This window comes from Petaurus breviceps, unplaced genomic scaffold (genome assembly GCF_028583685.1).
Source record: "Petaurus breviceps papuanus isolate PSGF00001 unplaced genomic scaffold, PetGlider_PUasm1.0 400, whole genome shotgun sequence".
Taxonomy (NCBI): Eukaryota; Metazoa; Chordata; class Mammalia; order Diprotodontia; family Petauridae; genus Petaurus; species Petaurus breviceps.
In genome coordinates, this window is record NW_027186316.1 from 1,416,552 (window position 1) to 1,435,733 (window position 19,182).

The 19,182-nt window shown below is 47.6% G+C and overlaps 1 protein-coding gene across 4 annotated transcripts in view; it reads left to right on the forward strand.

Annotated features, from left to right (window-relative positions):
* Positions 1-19,182, forward strand: part of HEPH (hephaestin) — a 68,597-nt gene that overhangs the window by 24,114 nt on the left and 25,301 nt on the right. For 3 of the 4 annotated variants that reach the window (XM_069100401.1, XM_069100403.1, XM_069100402.1), the window contains 7 exons: positions 145-399; positions 1,911-2,079; positions 4,721-4,860; positions 5,227-5,358; positions 7,560-7,771; positions 8,647-8,797; positions 14,665-14,877. In XM_069100401.1, coding sequence (XP_068956502.1) covers positions 145-399; positions 1,911-2,079; positions 4,721-4,860; positions 5,227-5,358; positions 7,560-7,771; positions 8,647-8,797; positions 14,665-14,877 — 1,272 coding nt within the window. The remainder of the gene's footprint in view (positions 1-144; positions 400-1,910; positions 2,080-4,720; positions 4,861-5,226; positions 5,359-7,559; positions 7,772-8,646; positions 8,798-14,664; positions 14,878-19,182) is intronic. The other variant, XM_069100404.1, reaches the window with a different exon arrangement.

Consider the following 19,182-nt stretch of genomic DNA (forward strand, 5'->3'; position numbering starts at 1 on the left):
CTTTGTCATCTGTGTGACCTTGGACAAGTGACTTTCCCTCCCTGGGCCTCAGATTCCTCATCTGGAAGGAGATAGGGGTTGGGCTGGATATTCTCCATGGTCCCCTCCAGCTCTGATGTTCTGGGATCTTGGTCTTTTTTGTAGCAATCAATGGCTTTGTCTTTGGGAACCTGCCTGAGCTGAGCATGTGTGCTGGGGAGCGTGTGGCCTGGCACTTGTTTGGCATGGGCAGTGAGGTGGATGTGCACACAGCCTTCTTCCCTGGGCAGATGTTGATGATCCGGGGCCACCACACAGATGTGGCCTCCCTCTTTCCAGCCACCTTTGTGACTGCTGAGATGGTGCCCCAGGTCCCTGGAAGTTGGCTACTGAGCTGCCAAGTGAACAGTCATCTGAGAGGTATGATGTTTAGGTGCTCCTGGTCCCCTGCAGAGGCTCTAGCAAGGGAGGGTCTTTGGGCCAGGGCTGTCTAGATAGAGGGCCCAGAAAACTAGAGTCTGAAGACACCGGAATATGGTTTGGAGGAGAGTGGGGTGTCTGTGGGGGTACTGTGTGCAAAGACAGTGGCATTCTGGGAGAAAGACAGTAGTGCCTGGTAGCAGAGCTTAGGAATACCTGTATGTTAGCACAGTCTGAAAGGCAAGGCACCTGATCTGTGGGAGCAAGAGAGCAGCAGCTGCTCTTATAGTTTTCTGTCTGTGAGTAGAGAGAGTTCTGACCTCTGGGGTAGTATTAGGCTGGTGGTAGTCAGTCAACAAGCATTTATTAAGTGCCTACTATGTGCCAGGGCTGTATCAAGTGCTGGTGATACAAATAAAAGTAGTAATACAGTCCCTGCCCTTGAGAAGCTCACAGTCTAATGGGAGAGAAAACCTGTAAATTAATTTGATACAAGATACATACAAAGTAGACAGGAGGTAATCTCAGAGGGGAAGATTCTAGCAACTGAGGGGCTTCCTGCAGAAGGTAGGATTGGACATGAATCCTGAGGGAAGCCAGGAAGGGGAGCAGCTAGTGCAAATGCCCAGAGTTGGGAGATGGAAGAAAATGGGGGGAACAGTTGGGAGGCTGGTGTTACCAGATCACAGAATACAGAGATGGGAGGAAAGTGTGGGAATCCTGGAAAGGGAAGAAGGTCTGGTTGTAAAACAGAGGCCTTTCGATTTGATCCTGAAGGTAATAGGGAGCCATGGGAGTTTATTGAGGAAGGAAGTGACATGAGTAAACTTGGTCTTTGGAAGCTCACAATGGGGGTTGTGAGTCTGGGGGACTGGGAGGATGGCCACAACCTTGACATCAGTGAGAAGACTGGGAAGAAGGGAAGGTGTGGGGGAAAGATAATGAGTTCTGTTTTGGATATGTTGCTGAGGAGATGCTTATGGGCCATCTGATTTGAGAGGCCCCCAAATCAGTTGATGTGAAACACCAGGGCTAGGAACTGATAAGATCACCAAGGAAGATAGTTCAGAAGGAGAAGAGGAGGTGGCCCAGGGCAGAGCCTTGGAGGATGCCCATGGTTGGAGGCCATGACCTGGAGCTGGCAGAGGAGCCTGGGAAGGAGCGGTTTGCTGGGGAGGAGGAGAGCCAGAAGAGGGTGTCAGGGAGGAGAGGTTGATCCTCAGCGTCCAAGGTCAGGAAGGCTGAGGATGGAGGAGAGCCTGTTAGATTTGGAAATCAGGACATTGTTGGTACCTGCAGAAGGAGCAATTTGAATGATGAGGGCAGAAGCCAGAATGTAGAGTTCAGAAGAGAATGAGGGGAAGGGAAGTAGGCTTAAATGAGGGAGTGTGATTGGGATGGTGGGTATGGTGGTCTTTTCCTTGGCTACACCAGGCCTGCTGGTGATGTGGGGCTGAGATGTGTGGGCTCAGGGTTACTGTCCCCTGTCCATCATGCTGTCCTTTCTCCAGGTGGAATGGAGGCACTCTATGAGGTCAAGTCATGCTCCATGGCCCACTCGAAGGCTCCCCTTACAGGCCAAGTCCGACGGTACTTCATTGGGGCCTCGGAGGAGCGCTGGGACTATGGGCCTACGGGGAGAGATGGAAGAACTGGGAAGAGCCTTCAGGAGCCAGGCAGGTAAGAGGTACCCTCCAGACTGGGCACAGGAGCCCTTTCTCTTTCTCTCGGGTCCTCTCTGCCCTTGGTATTTCCTTTTGCCTTTCTCCTTTCTTCCACCTCCCCCATCAAACTCTTGGATTGTAAATGCTCAGATACCTACTGACTGAGCTAGAACATTCTGGAGGTCTCGTGACCATAGAACTCTGTATGGAGAGCCCAGCCTGAGAGCATAGTCCAAGCTGGAAAGTTTCTGAACAATGACTGAAACAAGCAGAAACAGCTCTGGTTTGGGAGTCAAGAGGAAACAGGGTTCAAATCCTGCTGCTTCTCTGACTTTGGGCAAGACATTTCTCCCCTCTGGCCCTCAGTTTGCTCATCTGAGAAATGGAGTGATTACATGAGATGGCTTCTGGGGTTCCTCCAGAGTAGGTGACCTCAGGAAGGTTCCTTTCTTTTTTAAGTTTAAACAGTATTTTATTTTAATAATGGGCCATATCATGTCAGTCTAAATCATTCCATTATGAAGATTTCTCCATTGAAAACTTACCATTTCTTCCAACATTTCAAGCAAGCACAGTTTTAGTTTACATATCAGTAACCTTGATAAGTACTTAATCTTCCCTCTTCTAATACTATTTCCCCTTTAAAAACTTGCTCTGGGTCATCGAATTTATAATACACAGGGTACATAGTGCTACAGAAAAAATTTACAAAGATAACATAGTATATGTCGTGTAAGAGTACAAAAGATCCTGTTCCCGAAGATATATTTTTTAATCTCGATTTGCAAAAATGTATTATTTTATAAATTAAGCTACAGTTCTGTGGTGTTTATATCTGGGCAGGTTTCTTAAAAAGAGGGAGCTGTACTAGCTGGCCTCTGAATGCCTTTTCCAAGCCCGGGCAAGTCCCTTTGCCTCCCTGGGCCACAGTTTCCCACTCCGTAAAATGAAGGGGTTGGACTAGCTGGTCTCTGGTGCTCCTTCCTGCTCTAGACGTAGGATCCTGTGGGACTTGGGCTGGCCTGGTGGAACACAGGAGAGTAGGCAGGTGGCCCTTGGGAAAGGACCTCCGGTGCCTCAGCACCACAACAAATGTAGGGGCTTCTTGCTTTTTCCTTCTTCACAGACTTACTGTATCAGAGACAGGAAAGGACCTTGAGTGTTCAGAGCTGCAGGGACCCTTAGAGCTAATCTGGGCTAACTCCCCTCATCTTACAGATGAGGAAACTGAGGCCCAGAGAGGTCACATCCCAAGTCCTCCAGCCAGGGTTGGAGGACTTGTCCAAGTTCCCCCCCCCCCCCCCCCACACACATGAGTTGTATGGTACTTGGAGAATCGAGGCCCCAGTGTAGCTCCCAGAAGAAGCCTCCAACTCGGAATTTTCCTTCCACCAGGCAGCTTGGTGTACTGCCCTGGGAATCAGAAGGCCTGCTAGGATAATGAAGAGTCTTGCTCTGGGTGCAGTCTGCTGCAGGGGCCACAGCCAGCAGCCCTGGGCTGGAATTCTGGCTGTCACAGTTACTCATTGAGTGACCCTGGGCAAATCACTTCATCTCTGGAAATGAAGACAGCAGTCCTTGAGAGCTGCTTTGGAGGCCCTGAAATGCTTTGTTCCATGTCACAGGGCTCAGCAGTTCTAATTAGCTCCTTTTACAACTGTGGACACTGAGGGATTGGCCCAAGGTCTTCCGGTCAGTAGCCTTGGAGCCAAGTCCCCTTACTAAATCAGGCACTCTTTTCATTCACAGAGGTCAGGGGGGTGGAGGGACTGTGTTTGGGGAAGGGGTAGGCGGTGTTGACAAGGCTAGGGGAGTGGGATGGGGCCCATCACTGCACTTGGGGCTTAGCTGCCTGCCTAGTATCCCATGGAGATAGGAGAAGGGAGCTTTCCTTTTTTTGTTTTTTAATGTTTGATGAAGGCATTTATATGTTTTTCTATCACTACTGTTTCCCCACAGTGACCCCCTCAACCCTAAAATCAACAAGTCCTCCTTTATAACAAATAAGTGTAGTCAAAATAAGTCACCATCTGGGCATTGTGGGACCTTCTTCCATACCTCTAGTCCACGTGTCCTCTCCTTCATCAGGGGTTCTTGGAAGTCAGGATCAGTGACTGTAGTGCCAATACAATATTTACAGAGCCCACGATCACGATAAAGACCGTGACTGATCATAGGATCATTGGCTTATAAGCTTTGTCATTACAAAGGAGTCTGTCCCCAAGGCTATTGAGTCCAACCTCCTCATTTTATGGAGGAGGAAACTAAGGCAAAGGGAGAAGTGACTGCCCCAAGTTCACACAGCTAGTAAGTGTTTGAGACCATATTTGAAGCCAAGTCTCCCTGACTTCTGGGCAATAAAAGCGCATGCTATTCCTGTACTGGTTTGTTGACAACTCATTTTGCTTCTACTTCTCTGATGAATATTTTCTATGCATGGCACTCTTTCTTTCCCCTTGGCCCTAGGGGTCCATGCCCAACAGTGGTATTGCTGGTTTGCACAGTCCAGTGACTTTCAGAACTGTGGCCCAAACCCAGATTCCACAGCATTCCATGTGTGTTGCCCCCTCCAGTCATCTACACCAAGGCCTGGGGATCTCAAAGGGGGCAGGAGATGGGGAGTGAAGTCATGTGACAATTGGGTCTACCTGTCCTAGCGACTCGGCAAAGTACTTCCAGAAGAGTTCCAGTCGGATTGGGGGAAGTTACTGGAAAGTCCGCTACGTCCAGTACACAGATGAGACATTCCAGACGAAGCTGCCACAGTCTGAGGAAACCTTGCACCTGGGCATCATGGGTGAGCCTCGCCAGGGTAGAGTTGGAGCCTCGAGAACATGGGGCTGGGGCAGGCCAGAGAACTGGGAGCAATTGGCCACTGTGCTGGGGAAGACCTGGTTTGAGCTCTTCCTGCATCCACAGCTAGAGTAGAGGGGTGGACAATAACAATGGCCTCCTGTGGACCAGGCACTGTCCTTGGTGCTGGAGATGCAAAGACAAAGTCTGAGCTCTCCTCTGCTTTGAATCAGTCAACAAGCCCTTACTATAAACCTAAACCGGGGCCTCCTTGGTCTGTCTCCCTCCTTCCCTTCCTGTTCCTGCCTGCCCCCTCCTCCTTCTTTCTAAAACCCTTCTTATTTCAGCCCTCCTTTTTTCCTCCCACTAGGGCCGGTGATAAGGGCTGAGGTGGGAGATACCATCGAGATAGTGTTCTACAATAGAGCCTCACAACCATTCAGCATTCAGCCCCATGGCGTCTTCTATGACCAGGACTTCGAGGGCACAGTGTACAATGATGGTCAGTCAGTCCCTGGCCTGGGGGCTTCCTTTGGGCAGGCTGCTTCACCCAATGGCAAGAGCCCTCAGTGGCTGCTTGATGTACCAAATTGCCCCCATGATCCTCTCACCAGAGCCGACTACACTGGGGTGTAGTCTGACCAGGACAGAGGAAGGTAGGCCTCATTCAGAGTATTGTGGAGAATTCTGGAACCCACACATTGACAGGCCAGAGAACTGGCGGCACCAGGGTAGCCACAGATGACCACCCTCATCATCAGATTTGAACTCAGGTCCTCCTGACTCCAGGACTGGTGTTCTATTCACTGTGCCACCTAGCTGCTCCCCATGATACTCTGAATGAGGCTTGCCCTTCTCTGTCCTGGTCAGACCCCCCAGGGGAGTTTTCTGGGCTCCTCTGTAGGAGTGGCCAGAGAAGGACAGTCAGGTTGGGGAAAAGACTTTATATTATGGCCATCGGGAATCGGTGGAAACAGTTGAGGATGCTCATTTTAGGAAAGACAAGATCAGGGGGGTTGTGATAGCCATCTGTGAGTATGTGAAAGCCTGTTCTATGGAGGTGGGATTAGCTTTATTCTGCTTGGGCCCAGAGGGCAGAACCAGGGGCAACAGCGGGATGTTTCTGAGAGAAGGTATAGTTGCAAAGTATGGAAAAATTGCTAACAATCTGAGCTGTCCCAGAGCTGACGGGCTGGGATCCCTCTTCCTGGAGTTCTCCAAAGGGAATTCTTGGCCAGGCAACAGGCTGAACTAGATGGCCTCTGAGGGCCCTTTCAGCTTGGAGAGCTGGAAGAATGAGGCCTCAAACATATTGAGAACTTGATTCTTTGGGAAGGGCCTTGGCAGCCATTGTCTCAGCTCATCTGCAGGAAGCAGGGCAGGGCCAGTGTTGCCCTCTGGAAGATGGGGACAGATCCCATTCCATCTGCTGTTGTTCAAGTGTTTCAGTCGTGTCTGATTCTTCATGACTCCATTTGGGGTTTTCTTGGCAGAGATACTGGAGTGGTCTGCCATTTCCTTCTCTGGCTCATTTTACAGATGAGGAAACTGAGGCAAACAGGGTAAGGTGACTTGCCCAGGGTCACACAGCTAGTGTCTGAGGGTGGATTTGAACTCAGGAAGATGAGTCTTCCTGACTTCAGGCCTAGAGCTCTATCTGCTTGCCACCTAACTCCCGGCTACCCCCCTTTCCATCTACAGCGATATACATACTATCATCCCCATTTTACAGATGAGAAAACCAAGGCCCTAATTGGAGAAGGGAAATGACTTTCCTTCTGTCACCCATCTAGTCAATGGCAAAGTTGGAACATACTAGATGTCTTGCTTAGGCCTTACACTGACTCGCCTTTGTAGCTTTCCATCTCTTGTTTGGACCCTTAGAAGTGGTTGATCTGGACATTGGTTGTACAGAATTCTTTGACCCCATCATGCGGCATTTTGAGAGGCAGTATGGTACCAGTGGGAAGAGTTCTGGCTTTAGAGTCTGAATCCTGCCTCCATTACTGACTACTAGGGTGACCTTGGCCAAGTCACTGTTAATCCTTGGACCTCAGTTTCCTCATCTGTAAAAAGAAAATTTTATAGTAGATCCAAAGTTCTTTTTTTCCCTTTATTTAATATTTTCCCAATTATATAAAAAAGGTTTGACATTCTTTTTTCTTCTTCTTCAAATTTTGAGTTCCAAATTCTTTCCCTTCCTCTTCTCCCCCCCTCTCCCATTGAGACGTCAAGCAATTTGATATACATGTGTAGTCATGCAAAGCCACATTTCCATATAAGTCGTTCTGGGAAAGAAAACAGAGACAAAAATTCTCAGGAATAATAAAAAAATTAAAGAAAAAGTATTTCTGATCCACATTTAGGCTCTACCAGTTCTTTATCTGGAGATGGACAGCACCTTTCATTTTAAGTTCTGCAGAACTGTCTTGGTAGATCCAAGGTTCTTAACAGGGCCTGGGGGTTGTCTTGTGAACTTTTCAAAAGCATTTTGATAACTGTATTTTAATACAATTGGCTTTCTTGGTAATCCCATGTTTTTATTTGATGAATTTAAAAACATGATTCTGAAAAGAGGTCCAGAGACTTCACCATCCTGGGACATGGGAGTTCATAACACCCTAAAAGATTGAGGATTTTTGGATTAGATAACCTTTGAGGTCCCTTCCAACTGTAAATCTCTGAATCTCCAATCCTATCCAGGGTCACATCAACATGGCTTGGTCGCCAAGTCCTTTGAGAAGGTCACATACCGCTGGATAGTCCCTCCGCATGCTGGCCCCACCGCCAAGGACCCAGCCTGTCTCACTTGGATGTATTTCTCAGCTGTCAATCCCATCAAGGACACCAATTCCGGCCTAGTAGGGCCCCTTCTGGTCTGCAGAGCGGGCTCCCTGGGGGCCAATGGCAAGCAGGTGGAGTGAAGTGGGGGGGATGCCTGGGTTGGAGTGGGTAGGCTGGAGAGGCACGGTCTGTTGGAGCTGATTGTGGGGATGTGTGGTGGGGTCAGAGGTTCATGGGTTCATGGGTTGGGCTTTAGAGGACGAGATGAATGGTGCTTTGGTCCTCTTCCAAAAGCTGGCAGCTCGCAAATAACAGTTATCGATTCAGGGGTACTCCTTTCTTCTCGAGAACTCCCCAAGCTTCTCCCCTGTCTGACTCCTATTGCTTTGCATTCCTGTTTTCTCCCCAGTCCCATTAGTCCAACTTCCACTCATCCCCTAGTTTTCTCTCAGTCTCTGACCCTCTTGCTCATTGTCCCCTGGACACAACCTGACTAACTTACCTTCCTAGGCTAGCTTGTGTGAGAAGCCTCTCCCAGCTGGATACTGTTTCTGGGCCCTGGGCTTAGGGAAATGGGCCGGGCAGCTCCACAACACTGACCCTGGCCCTTGGCATGTGGAGTCATTGTTCAGAGAGTTTGAATCCTTCCTTCCCTGACTCTCAGCTTTCTCAAAGATGAAAGGGATAGGCTCAATAATAAGGGCTAGCATTTCTATAGAGTTTTAAGGCTTGCAAAGTTCAGGTGATCCTCCCCTAACCAACCCCATGAGGGAGGGGCTATTTTATAGTTCCCTTTTTTAGATCAGGAAACTGAGACACAGATGCTAAGTGACTTGCCCAGGGTCACATAGTTAGTAAGTATCTATGGCAGGATTCGAACTCAGGTCTTCCAAACACCAAGCCAGGCACTCTAGTCACTATAGCGCCTAGTTCAATGACCTTTAAAGTTCCTTCCAGCTCCAGGTCTATGACCCATGATCCTCTATTCTCTCCCTGGGACCCACAGAAAGGTGTGGACAAGGAATTCTTTCTTCTCTTCACTGTCTTTGATGAGAATGAGAGTTGGTACAGTAGCACGAACAAGGATGCTGCCATATTGGACCAAAGATACCTCTTGGAAGATGATGAGAACTTCCTAGACTCCAACAAGATGCACGGTAAGGGTCTGCCTTCCTGCTTCCTGCAGCCCTCCAGCCACCAGGGCTCCAGGGCTTATCCTGTCCGGCCTAGTGTTTGGCAAGGCTGGGGGAGAGATGACCTGGGGGAGGCAGAACCGGCCAAACCAGGCCTTACCTGAGGAGCCACTGTGTTCCCAGGCCTGGGCAACTGAGAGTGAGGAGTCTCTAGAGTGAATAATCTCTAAGGCTCCCCTCAACTTGGACATTGCCCAAACCAACAGCCATGGATAAAGCCGGTGTCAGAGGGTCCTAGTTTGGCTGACCTTGGTCCTTGGCACTCATAGTAGACTTGGGAGATATGATGCCAACATTTCAATGCTTCAGATACCTGTAGTTGCGGCAGGGTGACCAACACTGCTCCCCCCCCTCAGGGAACTGCAACTCAGAGGGTTGAATGATTAATTCACTACAAAGATGGTGGATAAGTACCTTGTGAGACCCCATTCTTGGGTCTGGCCCTCCCTGCCCCACCTCTGATATTCTGTGTGTCCTAAGACACCTCTCTCCTTTGTATGGGAAATAACATGAGCAAAACCCTGGGGAAATGAAAGCTCAGTACCTACTGGGGGCTCCAAGTGGAGCCCAGCTTGCTGAGAGATGTCCTCGAGGGGCCTGATGGGAGACACAACTGCAAAGGTCTCCTGGCGTCTGATTATGGGGAGCCTAGAATGCCATGGGAAGGTACAGAAGAGCTGTGCAAGATTTTTGTTTTAAAGGGAGGGCATTTGTCAGGGAAGTGGAATAACTTTGCCCAGGGTCACACAGCCAGTAAGTGTCTGTGGCCAGATTTAAACTCAGGTCTTCCCGTCATCACCAGGCCCTGGGCTCTGCTCACTGGACTACCTAGCCTCTGATGAGGTTATCCCAGTGGTACAGGAGGCCTCAGAGACCCCCCACATTGGCAGTGGTTATGGAGTGTCCATGTTCCTTTCATCATGTACAGACTGGTGCCCTGGGAGGCCTTGCATATTGACGCCTCCGGAGATGTAGACGGGGGTACTTCTGATGTCTGTTACCCACTCCTCGGACTGGGCCAGCAGTGGTTTGTGGTTTAAGGACCTCAGGGGCAAGGATTGCTGCCTTTCTTCTTCTCTCCTAACCCCTGCCACAGGCCTGGAACAGAGAGGGTGCTTAACAAGTATTTGCTCCTCCAATCTCTAGCTCAAATGGCAGACTCATGGCTTTATAAACAGTGGGCTGCATTATCTGGGCTTGGTGCTTTTTATGGACAGCAGGGGGCAGTGTTGGTAGTGGGGAAAGAAAAAAAACAAGCCTTCATTCTTTTGGGAGAAATTTCTAGAAAAACCCATTTCCAGGGCTTTTTGTCTAGTCTCTCAGTGACTCTTTGCTGGACCAGGCAGGAGATGCCACCTCCTCTCTCTGGATTCATGTGGAAAAAGGAAAAGCCTCCCCTTGGTATAGACTTGGCCATTGAGAGCCTCAGCCCCGTACCTGATTCAGCTTTGTAGAACTTTGGGTCTGACTGTTTAATGCTGTTGGTTTTCTCTGTGGTCCTCTCCGTTTTATAGTGTGCATTTTCTAAGCTGATTCTGAGAAGTCTGAAGGGCTCTGGGACAAAAAGAGGTTTGAGCCCCTGGCCCCCTCCACACCTCATTTTACAGTAAAGGAAACTGAGGCCAAGGAGGTAAAGTGACTTAGGTTTAGGGGATCAGCACCTTAAAACTGGAAGGGCCCACTGAAACCAGCTAGTCCTCCCCAGTGTTTTTACAGAGAGGGAAACTGAGGCCAGGGAGGCAAAGCAGCTTCCCTAGAGGTCTCTAGCTAGACAGGCACTTAGGGGCCTTATCTCCCAAGCGCCTGTTTCACAGGACAGTGAGGCCCTCCCTCACCCTGGAATGTGTGGTCCCATGATCTCCGTGTGTGATCCTACCTTGCCTCTCTGGCTTTCTTTCCCTTTTTGGAGATAGATAGAATTGGCCCTGGAGCTGCTTTTGTGGTGTTTTGGGTTTTTTTTTGTCTTTTTGGAGGGGGAAGGCAGGGCATTTGGGGTTAAGTGACTTGCCCAAAGTTTTGTGTTAAGTGTCTGAGGCCAGATTTAAACTCAGGTCCTCCTGACTCCAGGACCAGTGCTCTATTCACTGCACCACCTAGTCGCCCCTCCTGGAGCTGCTTTTGAACTCCTCAATCTGTGATGTGACAATTTCCAGTCATCTTCCTGATCTGTGTGAATTTGAAGGTTCAAAGGAGAGTCTGTGAGGACCTCACACATAAGAAATCTCTGATTCCCCTCATCTCAACTCATTCTTGTGTCTGAGCCTCAGTTTCCCTATCTGTGGAATAAGTGTATCAGAGCAGACTTCCCCTGAGGTCCCTCTGAACAATGAAGGCTAGGCAGACTGTTACATAGAGCCATGGGCCTGGAGGCAGGAAGTCTGGAGTTCAAAACTGGCCTTGGGCACTTTCTAGCTTACTGACCCTGGGGAAATCAGGGAACTATTAGGCCTCAGTGTTCTCAACCTTAAAATGGGATAATTTGGGTCTAAGTGCTGAGGTTGTTGTAAGGATCTAGATGTGAGGAGATGGCTAGAAAAAGTGCTTTGCTTACTTTAAGGCACATAGTAGGTGCTTATTAAATTCTAGTAGTCATTGTAATTGAGCAGGTCTTTCAAAGGCCCATTTAACAGATCAGGCAGTCAGCAAGCTGAGCTGATATGGAACTGAGACAGGAGCAGAGAATTCCCGAGTTCAAAATTAGCCTGAGACATTTTCTAGTTTAGTGACCTTGGATAAGTCATTTTACCCATTTGCAGCCTCACTATTCTCAGGTTTAAAATGTGCTTTAAAAGTTTAAAAAAAAGTTTAAAACTCAGGTTTAATAAGATGATTGCATGGAAATCTTAAGGTTGTGATGAGGATGAGCTGGGATGATATTTCTAAAGAGGGAAGAGCACAGCACCTGGCACATAGTAAGTCCTTACCAAATTTTAGTTCTGTAGGAGAATTGTCCTTATGTTTATTAGACACTGAGGTGGTTGAGTGAATAGAGGGACAAGAATGAAGTTGGGAAGTAGACTCAGAAATGGGTTAGCTTAGTGACCCTGGAGAAGTCATTCTACTCTTTGCCTCAGTGTTCTCAGAGGGGAAGTGGGCATAATAATATTGCAGCTAAGTGTATGTGAGGATACAGAAAGTGCTGAATACATGATGGTTCTTGTTAGATTCCTGTAGAAGAATATCGGGAGAAGGCTATTTGCTGAATTAGGGGGGCAGAAAGGTGAGGGCACCTAGAACTAAACCTGGGCTAAAGGAGGCTTGGGTTCCCAGTGGGCCTGATTCACTTTTTAACGCAGAGACCTTTGATAAGTCACTCAGCTCTTCTTTGCCTCAGTGTTCCCAGGGGTAAAATAGGTATAATTATATTTCATGTAACTTCTGAGAATATAATTAGCATAAAATACACTAATATTATTAGGTAGGTCCTAGCCTAGTGCTTGGCACATAGTAGGGGTGCACTATATGCTAGTGGTCAGTATAATTCTGTAGGAGAATTCTCGGAAAAGGACATTTATTGTGTGAGGAACAATAGTGTGACAAGGTCATTTAAAACACCTGGGAGCTATCTAGAGTTCCCAACGGGCCTGATTTGCTTTTTAACTTGGAGACCTTGGAGAAGTCACTGAAATAAGGCAGAGAACAGTGCATGGCATTTAACAGGGCAGCACTAAATACTGGTTGTCACTATAATTCTATAGGAGAATCTTCTGAAGAGGTTATTTATTGTGTTAAGGACCTAGCGAGGTCCTTAGACCTAAGAACTGAGCCTGGAGTGAAGAAGGCTTGAGTTCACAATGTTTTCATGATCCACTTTGTGACTTAGAGACCTTAACTCAGTAAACTACTCTTTGCCTCAGTGTTCTTACATGTAAAATGGGTATAATTATATTTCATGGGACTCCTAAGGGAGACATTGGCATGAAATACAGGGATAGTACTAAAAGGGATCATAGGATAATGCATGACACATAGTAGGGCCATGATCAATGCCAATTTTAAGTATAATTCTATAGGAGAATTCTCTGAAAACAATATTTATTGTGTTAGGGAGCTAGCTTGAATTTATAGTGGGCCTGATCCTATTTTTCATTTAGAGACCTTGTCAGCAAACTACTCTTTGCCTCAGTGTTCCCACGTGCAAAATGGGTATAACAATATTTCATGTGACTCCTAAGGGAGTCATGGGCATGAACTACAGTGATATTACTAAATGGTACTTAGCACAGTGCATAGTGTATAGTAGGGGCACACTAAATCCTAGTTTGCCATGTGGGAGACTTTTCTTCAAAGGACATTTAATGAATTCAGGAGGAAGAATGATGAGGACACATAGAACTGAGCCTGGTTTAAAGAAGAGGGAAGAGCACAGTATCTGGCACATAGTAGGTGCTTACCAAATTCTAGTTCTGTCAGAGAATTGTCCTTATGAATCACCCTCATAATGAGGCTTAGAGACATTAGATAAGTCACTCAAGTATTCATTGCCTCAGTATTCTCAGGAATAAAATGGGTTTAATGGTGTTTCATGTAACTCCTAAAAATGTCATGGGCATGAATTAAATGATGTTACTAAATGGGGCATAGGACAGTGCATGGCATATAGTAGGGGTGCACTAAATGCTAGTGGTCAGTATAATTATGTGGGAGAATTTTCTGAAAAGGACATTTACTATGTTAGGGACCTAACTTGAGTGCTCAATGGGCCTGATTCACTTTTTAACTTCAGAGACCTTAGAGAAGTCACTTACTATTTCTTGCCTCAGTGTTCTCAGGTGTAAAATGGGTATAAATAGTATTTCATACAACTCCTAAGAATGTCACAAGCATGAAACACACTGATATTGCTAAATGGGGTAGAGCACAGTGTATGGCAGATAGTAGGGGTGCACTAAATGTTAGTAGTCAGTATAATTATGTGGGACAATTCTCTGAAAAGGATATTTAATGAATTAGAAAGCAAGCAGGGTGAGGACACAGAGAATTAAGCCTGGTGTCAAGGAGGTTTGAGTTTCCCAAGGGCCTGAGACACTTTGTGACTTAGTGACCTTAGAGAAGTCACTGAATTACTCTTTGCCTCAGTGTTCTCAGGGGTAAAATGGATATAATAGTCTTTCACATAACTCCTGAGAGTGTCATGAATATGAAATGTAATAATATTGTTTTTTTCTTGCTTTTTGGAGGGCAATTGGGGTTAAGTGACTTGCCCAAGGTCACACAGCTAGTTTTGTGTCAAGCGTCCAAGGCTGGATTTGAACTCAAGTCCTCCTGACTTCAGGGCCGATGCTCTATTCACTGTGCCACCTAGCCACCCCAAGATGTAGTAATATTATTAAATGGGGTAGAGCCCAGTGCATGGCCCATAGTAGGGGCATAATAAATGCCAGCTCTCATTTTAATTTTGTAGGATAATACTCTGAAAAGACCATTTACTATATAGGCCCTAAGCAAGGTGAGAGCATATAGAAGTAAACCTGGCAGAAAGAAGGCTTGAGTTCAAAACTGGCCTGAGACATTTGCTAGCTAAGTGACCTCAGAGAAGTCACTGAACTACTTTCTGCCTCAGTATTCTCAGGTATAAAATGGGTACAATAGTATTTCGTGTAAGTCCAATGAGGATCAAATGGGATACTTGTGACAAATGGACAGTACAGTGTCTGGCACATAGTAGGGGCTTAATAAACAGCAATTGTCATTAGAAGTGTGCAGAAGAAATCTACCAATTGTTCATTCACTGCAAACCCTTGGTGGTTTAGCTGAGCCAGAAGGGTGGTGTGATCAGACCTGCCTCCACTGTTAACACTGTTAAGTTGGGTTTTTTTCTTCTTTTTCAGCTATTAATGGTTTTGTCTTCTCAAATCTGCCTGGGTTAGCTGTATGCCAGGGGGACACAGTGGCCTGGCACTTGCTAAGCTTGGGCACCGAGACTGACATGCATGGAGCCATGTTTGAGGGCCACACCATCCAGATGCTGGGCATGAGGAAGGCTGGAGCTTCCCTCTTCCCACACACCTTTGCTACAGTGCTCATGCATCCAGACACTCCAGGTAAGGCCTCTGGCTTCCTATGAGGTCCCTGGGATGGTGAGAGGTGGCCCCCCCAACCTCCCAGTCCCTCCTCACTGCCCCAGATCTTTGGACCCTTCTTGGCTTTTTCTACACTGGTGGCCTGCAAGGCCTCTCTCCTTCTCTCCCTTCTCCCAGGCTGTCCAGTGTCTGACCTGACTTAGGGGGTCTGTCCTCCCACTCAACATTTATTAAGCACCTACTATGTGCTAGGCACTGTACTGAGCACTGAGGATGGCAAGAATGGTAAAAATAGCCCCTGCTGTCAGGGAGCTCCTAGTCTAATGGGGCAGAGAACATGCACAGAACTGCGTCCCAACTGGAGGCCTCATGGGACACAATCAACAGAGGAAGGACCCCAGAATTAGGGAAGATTGAGACAGGTTCAGACCTAGGTGATTTGCTAAATGGAGGGCTGGGTCTGGAGTCAGTAGGAAGCCTTGAATATCAATCCAACCTCAAACACTTAGGTGATCCTGGGCAGGTCATTTAACCTCTGTCTGCCTCAGTTTCCTTAACTATAAAGTGGAAGTCATATAGCACCTAACCTCCCAGAGTTGTAAGGATCAAATGAGATCATCTTTGTAAAATGCTGAGCGCTAGTAGGTGCTGTATAAATGTTTATAGCCTTCTCCCCCTTCCCATCCCCCTCTTACTGTAGAGGAGGGGATTTTAGTTGGAACCTGAAGGAAGCCAGGGAAGGTAGGAGGTGAACATGAGGAAGGAGGGCCTTCCAGGCAGGGGGCACAGCCAAGGAGAATGCCTGGAGTTGGGAGATGGAGGGTCTGTGTCCCTGGATCAGAGTCTGTGGGGAGGGGGTGGCTACAGAAGGTGAAGAAGACTGGAAATGGGGGCTGCTAGGTGGCACTGCAGTGAATAGAGTGCCAGCCCTGGAGTCAGGAGGACCTGAGTTCAAATCTGACCTCAGACACTTAACACTTACTAGCTGTGTGACCTTGGGCAAGTCACCCAACTACCCTGCCTTTCCCCCTCCCAAAAAAAAGACAGAAAAACAGACTAGAAATGTGTGTAGGGAGGGTTTTGAACACCAGACCAGATTTTATATCTGATTTTTAATATTTGTTATATATTAATCAAATCAAATATATGTTATATATTTGATTGTAGATTATTCTATGTTATACAGAATATAGAATAATATATTATATTATTATAGAATATATAATGTTATATAATGCTATATTGTATACTATATTATATAATAAAATATAAAAATATATATAAAATCAAACATATGTTCTATTTGATTTATGTTTAATTCCAGATAGGGAGTCACTGGAGTCTATTAGTAGGGGCTGTGGTCAGACCTGTACTTTAGGAAGGTCTCTGGTGGATGCAGTGGAGTGGGGAGACTGAGGCAGTCAGATGTGTTAGCAGGCATTGCCATAGTCTAGGTGTGAGGGCCTGCACCTTGGAACATATGTGAGAGATGCTGTAAAGGTCAGGTTGACAGGCCTTGACAAGAGCTTGGATATGGGGGGTGAGAGGGAGGGAGCAGATGGGAGGTTTGGGGGAAAAGCTAATGAGATGTTGTGGCCATGTGGGGATTTCAGATGTCCATGGGGCATCCAGTGGAAGATGTGTAACAGGCAGCTGGAGATGGGAGCCTGCGGGTCAGCAGAGAGGTTAGATCTGAGAAACATCAGCATAGAAGAGCAGAGAGATGCTAATTGAATCCATGAGAGCAGATGAGATCACCGTCATGAGAGTGGGGAGAGGAGAGGGGAGAAGGCCTGCCAGGAGGCCTGGCCACCCACGCATCCTAATGTGATGCAGCCAGACCTTCCCGGCATGGTGTGGGGACCCAGGTGCTGTGCTGGATAAAAAGGGGCTGTGGGACCTACCTCTGCTGGACCCGAGGGCTTGGGAACATTCAGAGCCAGGCAATCCTGCTTCCTCACTAGCCCATTAGAGCTAGACAGAGCAGAGAGGCCAAGAAACCTGAGGGGGCAGGTGGGGATAGGCAGAGGTGGGTTGAGACTGGCTGGGCATTTGGCAGGTGAAGAAAGCAGCTGGGTGGGGTGTTATTCGAGGCCCAGAGACATCACCAGCAAAGGCATGGAGATTTGGGAGCAGAGGAGAATCCATTTTGCTTTAAGCATAGAGTATGTTGTGGGGAAATAATATGGGGTTAAGACTGGAAGAGTTGGCGTAAGGGGCTTTACCCCATGAACCCTGACCTTCCATTAGGAACACCATAGAGAGGGTTTCTGTATTCATTCAGAGAGCATCCCTATATAAAGAGACAGAGAGATAGGAAGGTGGGGAGGGAGAATGAAAGATGGGGGAATCATATGCACAGGGTTGATATATGCATAGGGTTGATAGAGGGTTGGTTTCACCATCCCTCCCTCCCTTTTTTATCTGCTGTTTCCAGGAAGGCTGTCTCAATGGCTTGGGGGGGGGGGGGAGATTTGTATTGTGGAATGAAGGTGACATAAAAACCAAGGATAGGAACAGTAAACACCCAATCACCCCCGAATCACCTCTGAGACAGACAGAAGCCCCCCCCCCTCGCCTTTGCCCAGGTGGGAGGCCATTGGTGCGGAATGTCACATGTGTCATCAGACTCGGTCAATATATTGGTTAGTTCTGTCAGGGTGCCTGTTTTCCTCTTTCTTTTCTTTTTTATTACTGTAGACAGCTCTCTGGGTAGAGGAAGGATATGTTTGAAAAAAAGCAGTATTGAGAAAATCAGGAGTCGGGGCCAGAGCCCGCTGGGCCCTTGTACACTACCTTGTCCCCTCTTTCAGTTTCCAGAGGAGGAAAGGGAGTCTGAATGAGGGGTTAGGCCCAGGTGGTCCAGGGAGGAAGCAGCCCTGGTCTCCACCCTGGGGAGCAGGCCTGGGTCTGTGCAGTCAGTCCTGGTTTTTCACATACAGCCAGTAGGTGTCCACAGCGCTGCTTAGAGAACCAGGTAGTTGGGGCTGAGAGCTTGGGGGCCTATATTGTTGGGCTGGCGCTGCTCCAAGCCTCTCCCAATGCCCCCATGGCTCCCATTGGTGCTCAAGAAGAAAATCCCATCCAATCAGCTGAGCTGAGGGGCTCCACCCTCACTGGACTAGGAGCAGCAGGTAAATGTCACCCTTCAGATTAGACTGCCATCATTCTTCCCTAGCCTTTATTATTGGCCTTCAGCTTTCAGATCCCATCAGATATTCCAAGGGGTCCCAGGGAGGGCCAAGCTTATCAGACAGAAGAAGCCTCTCCCTTCTGCTTTAATCTGTCAGGGAAAAAAATCGAAAGGATTACATTAAAAAAAAAATGAATTCCTTTTGTTTTTTTCCATGACATATCTTTCTCAATATTCATTCTCCTCCCAATTCCTCCAATCCCCGGCCCCCATTCCTGCTTTCCTATATCCTCCTGTAAAATATACAGGATGGGGAGAACAGAGAATATTAGAGCAGGAAGAGGGGGTCCAAAATCTAGAATGCCACAGCAGGGACCCCCAAATCCAGAATGTCACAGCTAGCAGGGACCCAAATCCAGAATGTCACAGCTAGCAGGGACCCCAAAATCCAGAATGTCAGAGCTAGGAAGAACCCCAAAACCCAGAATGACATATCTAGCAGGGACCCCAAAACCTATAATGTCACAGCAAGCAGGGACCTCAAAACCTAAAATGCCACAGCTTAGCAGGGACCTCAAAACCCAGAATTTGACAACTAGCAGGGACCCCAAAACCCAGAATGTCACAGTTAGCATAGACCTCGAAACCCAGAATGTCACAGTTAGCAGGGACCCCAAAATCTAGAATGTCCCAGCAAGGACCCCAAAACCCAGAATGTCACAGTTAGCAGGGATCCCCAAACCCAGAATGTCAGATCTAGCAGAGACCCCAAAACCCAGAATGTCACAGCTAGCAGGGACCCTAAAACCCAGAATTTCATATCAGGGGATGCAAAACCCAGAATATCACAGTTAGCAGGGACCCCAAAATCTAGAATTTCACAGCAAGGACTCCCAAACCCAGAATGTCATAGCTAGCAGGGATCCCCAAACCCAGAATGTCACAGCTAATAGGGACCTTAAAACCCAGAATATCAGAGCTAGCAGGGACCCCAAAACCCAGAATGTTATAGCTAGTAGGGACCCTAAAACCCAGGATGTCACAACAGGAACCCCAAAACCCAGAATGTCACAGCAGGGGCTGCAAAACCCAGAATGTCATAGCTAGCAGGGACCCCAAAACCTAGCATGTCAAAGCTGAGACAGAGTGGCTTCAGGGTGTACTATCTCCAGGCTGGGAGAAGCCATTTTATG